General features: G+C 34.9%; 1 protein-coding gene across 1 annotated transcript in view; it reads left to right on the top strand.

Annotated features, from left to right (window-relative positions):
• The window catches only part of WASF1 (WASP family member 1), a 58,415-nt gene extending 56,191 nt beyond the window's left edge, over positions 1-2,224 (top strand). Inside the window, 2 exon segments of the mRNA XM_039870272.1 lie at positions 1-448; positions 1,356-2,224. The exon segment at positions 1-448 is cut by the window's left edge and continues 72 nt beyond it. Coding sequence (XP_039726206.1) covers positions 1-448; positions 1,356-1,513 — 606 coding nt within the window. The 3' untranslated portion in view covers positions 1,514-2,224.
• Positions 2,225-7,374: the final 5,150 nt, after the last annotated feature.

Below are 7,374 nucleotides of genomic sequence, written 5' to 3'. Positions count from 1 at the left end.
CCAACCACTGCTTTGCAAGCTCCAGCAGTACCACCACCTCCAGCTCCTCTTCAGATTGCCCCTGGAGTTCTTCACCCAGCTCCTCCTCCAATTGCACCTCCTCTAGTACAGCCCTCTCCACCGGTAGCTAGAGCTGCCCCAGTATGTGAGACTGTACCAGTTCATCCACTCCCACAAGGTGAAGTCCAGGGTCTGCCTCCACCCCCACCACCGCCTCCTTTGCCTCCACCCGGCATTCGACCATCATCACCTGTCACAGTTGCAGCTCTTGCTCATCCTCCCTCTGGGCTACATCCAACTCCATCTACTGCCCCAGGTCCCCATATTCCATTAATGCCTCCATCTCCTCCATCACAAGTTATACCTGCTTCTGAGCCAAAGCGTCATCCATCAACCCTACCCGTAATCAGTGATGCCAGGAGTGTACTTCTGGAAGCAATACGAAAAGGTAATTTTCTCAGGGCCATTAAAAGCATTGCTATTGTAGGTTTAGAAACTTTCTAAATATTTGAAAAAATAATATTTTCCTCATTTATAAGATTTTAAATGATCGTGTTTTGTTCAAATGGTCTTTAGAAGGTAAAGCTGTGTTTCACTTATATTTTAAATCATTTTCAAGAAAATATATCACATTTAATCATTTTGTTTTCATACTTAGGATTCTTAAATGTTTATTGAATAAGTGAGAAATTAAAAGTAGCAGACTTAAACGTTACAGAAAATTAAAACCCTTTATGTTATGTTTAATATGTATATTAACTCCTTAGAAATTATATTTTCTTCAGAGTTAAGGTTGTCCCTTTGATGTCTCAATGATACTTGCTCCCAGTGACACTTGATGTACCAGATGTCTTTAAGTTTCTTAGTAACAAAAAAAAAGACATATTAATTCATTAATGCAGCCAACATTTCCTAAGAATATATGCCAGGTACTAACAAGATAGAATGAATAAGAGTGCCTTCTTTTCAAGTACCAGGGATAATAAAGCCACAGAAAATATATTCAACAAATGTTTATTTTATTTGACTATAGAGGTAACAGAAGAAAAATATCATCTGGTTAACTTTTTAGGATTTGGTGAGCAGGGAGGCACAATAGATCATAATGGCTTAATAAACTGTAGATATCCACTGAGATGTCTGGTAAGTTTCACCAGCTAATATCACAGATGATAACATATGAAGAGATTAACATCTCTCTAAATATGATTCCTTCAAATTCTTTTTAATAGATCTTGCTTTTTATTCTTCTATTAGTATTTCTCATGTGTATTTGATTTTATTCCAGAAAGATTAATAATATTTAGTATTTAGTATTTTGGTTTACAACAAATGGTTTGGATTTACTGTATCAGGTATTCAGCTACGAAAAGTAGAAGAGCAGCGTGAACAGGAAGCTAAACATGAACGCATTGAAAATGACGTTGCCACCATCCTGTCCCGTCGTATTGCTGTGGAATATAGTGATTCAGAAGATGATTCAGAATTTGATGAAGTAGATTGGTTGGAGTAAGAAAAATGCATTGATAAATATTACAAAACTGAATGCAGATGTCCTTTGTGGTGCTTGTTCTTTGAAAATGTTTGGTCATTCCAGTGTTTTGCTTTCTTTTCCTTAAGATAAATAACTCTTTTTCCTCCATAATATTTTTGATTTCTAAGGAAAATATTAGCATACATTTCAAACTAAATGTTTTACAGTGGCTTATCTTTTTTATTTTTCCCTGAAAAGACATAATTTGGTCAAATAAACCACTAAGTATTAAGCATGGACAGCTGTTGTTAGAGTAGCAGATTCAGTTTTTTGATATATCTTAATTGTGCACTTTGTGAATTTTAATTTAAAGAAAGCAACTGAGATTGAAATCTTGAGGGCAGCTGTATCTATTAATGAGCCTTATTCCATTTCTTGATGTTTTAAAAGAAGAAACACTGCCTTGATTATATGAATACACTCGAAAGTACAGTTAGCTCGTAGTATTGAATTCTCTTAAAAGGAATGCTTGAATTTTTTTTAATTATTGTTTTGTTGTTTTTAAATACTTGCCTTATTTGAATGTTTAGCAGTACTCTCTTCGCCCTTATATATTGTGTGGTACGATTTTGCTTGCCTATAAGAGTTTAAAAGATTTCCATGTAAAATACTCTGACATAAACATACATGTAACTTACATAACTGTTAAGAATAACAGTCTGATTTAATAAATGGTTCATTTTAAAGGTTTATGGGTGTTGATCTTTGAATAAAACTTTGTGAAAGTTTATCAAATAATATAAAGTAGGCTTTTAATATATAGATAGTAAATGAAGATTTAAAAACCCACTTATGCAATGTAATTTTCTTTTAATTTTACAGGTTCATATTGTCTTGTGTGTAGGATAACTTTTGTATCATTTTTTCCTTAAGATCACAAAATCGGTATTTTTCAACTTATGTTCTTAAATTAAAATTAAATTAAATTAAAATCTCAACGTCCTAATTTCAGCACACCTTGACTTCACTTTAACAACATTCTTGAAATTATATTTTGCAGTATTAAGATTCAGGGGTGGAGAGAAAGCAGCATTAATATCAGATAATTTAGTGTGAAGAAAAGACTAAATGAGGTTTTGGTAGCTTGACTGTAAAAATGACTGCAGTCTTTATCTTTGCCTCTGTCTGCCCCTTTTGCAATGCAATTTCCACCTCCTCCCATCAAGAGATGGGTTCTAATCCACCCCCTTGAATCTGAGACTTGTTTTGGCCAATAGCATATGGCAAACATAGGCTCAGGCCAGCCTGCTAGAAGATCAGAAACTTCATGCAGAGAGCTATCCCAAGCGAGGCCATCTTAGACCAGCCAAGTGCAAGCTCGCCTGCTGCCTGACTGTATTCAGATGAGCAAGCCTAGCTAAGATCAGCCTAGCCCAGATCAGCCTAGCTCAGGAGAACTGTTCAGCTGACCTATAAACTCTTGAGCAAAACTAAATGCTTATTGTCTTACACTTAAGTTTTGAGGTGGATTATTTCAAATAGCATTATTGTGGCAATAGATAGCTGATACATGCTATCATTGGTAACTTGATTATATGAGAGTTATTGAGGCAGGTAAGTAATAATTTATAATTCTTGTATAATGGAATGATAAACTATGTTCTATTTTAGCAATCTAGTTTGGATATAAAAAAGAACATTTCCTAATGGCTCTTATAAACAAAAAGATTTGCTTCACTCTTGGTAGCTTTGCCTGGAACAAGAGGTTGCATAGCGGTTTGAAGTTTCTTTCCAACCTTACAAAACTGTATAGCGTTGAAGTCAACTCAAGAAAATATGGTACAGTAAATGGGGTAAAAAGGATCAAATATATGGTGACAGAAAGAAATCTAACTATGAGCGGTGAGCACACACTGAAATATATATATGACTTACTGTTGAATTGTACATTTGAAACTTATTGGATTTCATTCAATGTCACCATAATAAATAAATAATAATAATAAAAAGAAAATATAGCATAATTTAAAGTTTGTCTTTCTAAGTATGCTTATGATCAAATGGTGGTAGCTAGTAGATAGTTTTTATAAAGCTCAATTTTTGTAGCTAAATAACTAAAATACAATGGTACAGGAGTTGAAGCAGTCAAGAGTGATAGAAACGGAAATGGTTGAAGATTTCTTAATAATATAATGGATTTATTGTAAAGCTTAAATAGTTTATGATAGATTTTTGTTTGTTTATAACAACATTCCTGGAAGATAAAAAGTACTCACAGGATATGGTTCCATAGTGTAGCGGTTAGCATGTCTGCTTTACACGCCAAAGGTCCTGGATTCATGCCCCAGTGGAGCCACGGTCCATGGTCTACGACCATGCCACACTGAACAAGCCCGATGACTGATCTCAGAAGCTAAGCAGGGCCAGGCCTGGTTAGTACTTGGATGGGAGGCCACCTAGGAAGACCAAGTGCTGTAGGCATTAAAACAACAACAACAACAACAACAACAAAAAGTACCCATAGACTGAAGAGGCCATGTATGTAGTATTTATTTTAAAATTGTAATCACCTTTCAGTCTAGATATTCAAACTAACTTGCTGAGAGAATTTTGGATCAAATAACTCAGTGATCAATTTTAATATCCTAGGAAGAATGAAAGTTACTGGATAATAGCTATCTTTTTCTCATTTAATTATGTTACTATTCCACAAGGTCATGCATAAGCATAGAGTCAGAAAAAATGAATTGTGTGTTATAATTGGCTTCGCTTGTTTTGCTTGAAGTCACCCATTTACCTCTATATTACACACTCTTTAGTCTTTAAATTATTTGCTTTTCTGTGTATTCTCTACCTCCTTGAAGCTGTCAATCCGCCTGGCTTTTTTGTTTGTATATGCAACACTTCCTTCCCTTTCCCAATAATGGGACAGAAGGAGAGGAGGGAAATAACTAGCAGCCACAATAGTGTTTGGGATGAAATTCAGTCACTGTGGAGGGAGAGAGAGTGTGTCTATAACTTTTCCTAAGTAAGGGATATTTGTAAGCTGCAGATTTTAAAGACATTTTAGGCTATAACCACTGCTTTTCATAATTTATCATCTATTTGGACAGAGGAGATGACTTCTGAAGCATTTTCACCTTATAAATATTTATTAAAAGGTAAGTTTGGATTGTGTTTCGTAAAGTATGAAACACCTCCCTTTATTTCCACTTTTAGAAAGCCCTACCCTTTCTTCAACAACCATGTCACATCCCTATTTTTATGCAATCTTCTCAGACCACCACCACAGGAGTTCATATTCCTTTTTAATTTATCTAATTCTTTTATTATAAGCTTTCTTCAATACTTATGCCATTTTGCATCGCAATTATTACCTATTCGAGCTTGTCAAATAGATTATTCCCAAGACAGCCAGGACCTTGTCTTAAATAGGCAACTCACAATATCTATTCTTGTAAGTGAGTTCATAAATACTCCTCTTTAGTCTGTCTACTAGGGCTCTTAAGATCATACTTACCTAGACACTGCTCCTGTTTAAAAAAAATTTTCCCCACTAATCTCAGTAACACAGTCGACCTAAAACTAGTTCTAATTTCATCAAAACTGTATGTGTATGTGTGTGAGAGAGAGAGAGAGAGACAGACATTTAAGAATTGGCTCTTTGGGCCAAAAGGTGAAAGTTATTAATAAAGTCGTTTTTTAAGACAGAGCAGAATTGATCAAATATTTTAACAGGAATTCTCATGAATTACTTTCAAAACATAGCTTTATCTTTGCCCTTAGTAAACATACTACTGCTGTTTAGTTTTTCATTTTCACTTTACTACATTTATCTTGACCCCAGCTTTTTATAAAAACTGCCATCCTAAACCGGAGACATAAATTACTTAATGCTCCTAAATAGTTGAAGAAATTCCTTTTGAAATTCATGATTTCTGTGTTATTTGCTTAATTTAAAAATACAAACAAACCAGCACAAGATATTATTCATGTAATATTATTCATTCCCACCAGATATTATTCATTCCCACCAGATTTAAAGATTGCTTTGCTGGGTTGAACTAATGATAATGAAATATCAAATTACAGTATTTCTAAATTATGTCATATAAATGTAGTAAATAGAAATCGTCCTACTAAAGCCAAACAGAAGGCATAGGACCCTGGTAATACAAAGAGTAAGTCTTTTCCTGCCGTTATTCATTGCCGTACTAAGAACAAATTTATTTATGTTCTCCATGACTTGGCTGTAGACTGCATCAGTAATCTCTGTTGCTTTTCAAGCCTGACAACCAGGCTCTGAATAAAGAATGAATACCAGCCTTGAATAAACATTTCAGGCACTTTTTTTTTTTTACAGACTAGTTATCAATACCTTTTCTCATTATTGTAAGGCCAGCTGCTCTGACATTTTTTTCTTTAAGAAAAAAAATTTAAATAGCACATATTGAAGTCATCTTTCTCGGGATATTTATAGTTTTTTCTCCTATTATAATTTTTTTTAGTGATAATGATTTTAAGTATTTTATTGTATATATAAATACGTTTCTGTGTATGTGTGTGTTATATTCAAAGCCTTCTTGACACATTTCTTGTTTATCCATCTGGCCTTTAGGCTAGTTTTTCTGGTGCTACTACTCTTTTCATACAGGCCATTGATGTCTCCAGGAGTAAAAAAATTTCCTTTTCACCTTTCTAGTCTGGAAGCAATCTAAAAGACACAAGAGCCATCAAATCACAATTTGTCTCCTATTGTAACAGCTTCTAATATGACTTAAAAGTATCTGTTTCATTCTTACCTATGAAAGCTCTGAAATGTTGCACTTCTGAGTTTAAAGAAAATCTATGGGAACTCTTTATACCATTCCAGGTAAAGGAGCACATCTCTTCTAACAAATGGTTTATTTTTACTTTTGTGCTTATTTTTACATGTATTATATTTTTTTATCAATCAAAAAATTTTTTGATTCCTGCAGAGTTATTCTGCTACGCATTGGAGCCACAACAGTGAATCGACAGAGCCCTACTTTCTCTGCATACAGATAAATTAACAAAGAACAATGAATGTTATGTTTGGGAAGCTCATAGTACAGAGACCAAATCCAGTCTAGAAAGTCAGGAAAGGCCTCCAAAAGGAAGTGACATTTAAAGTTCGAGGTGGACTTAGGCAGGAAAATGTTGAGGTGAGGGTGGATGGTCTCCCAAGGCAAAGGAAATTGGTGTATGAATGTCTGGAAATACTTGATGCAGAGCATGCAGAGAGTGGAGTAATGAGAAATAAATTAGAAAGGTAAGCAGGAGCAAATCATGAGAAGGCCTTAGGAACCATAATTTTTCAAGGAACCTCCATACTGTTTTCCATAGTGGCTGTACCAATTAACATTTGGATTTTATTCCATAGGCAATAAAATTGAGGAAGTAACATAGCAGAACAGCATTTTGGAGGATAATTGGCAGCTACAAAGCGATAACAAATTAGAAGTAAACTTGGAGGTTAAGAGATCAGTTAAGCTCTTTTAGTAGGTAATGGGTAATAATTAGGAATGGTGATGACAGAGGAGGTAGATAATCACATAGATTCAGGAGAGATTTAGGGTGTGGAATACACTAGACTTGGTAGTTAGAGAGGAAGGAGTCAAGGATAACTTCCAGAGTTCTGACTTGCTGATAGAAGGACCATTAGAGGAGAAGCGGGTTTGGGAGGATGAGTGCTCCAGTTTGGGACATAGGGAAAGGGTCACTGACATGGTTGGAGGGAGGGATTAATCTTAGCGAAAGAAAGGAAAGCTTCAGGAAGGAGGAAAGGGTGGCTGTGTAAACAGTTAGATTTGAAAGTCCAGTGCCAAAAAGTTGAGAAAGTTTTCTAATGGCATATATTTTCTCATTGAAGTAGATGA

This window comes from Pteropus medius, unplaced genomic scaffold (assembly GCF_902729225.1).
Source record: "Pteropus medius unplaced genomic scaffold, Ma_sr-lr_union100, whole genome shotgun sequence".
Taxonomy (NCBI): domain Eukaryota; kingdom Metazoa; phylum Chordata; class Mammalia; order Chiroptera; family Pteropodidae; genus Pteropus; species Pteropus medius.
Note: the sequence above shows the minus strand (reverse complement) of the source record. Positions and strands in the feature narration are given on the sequence as shown.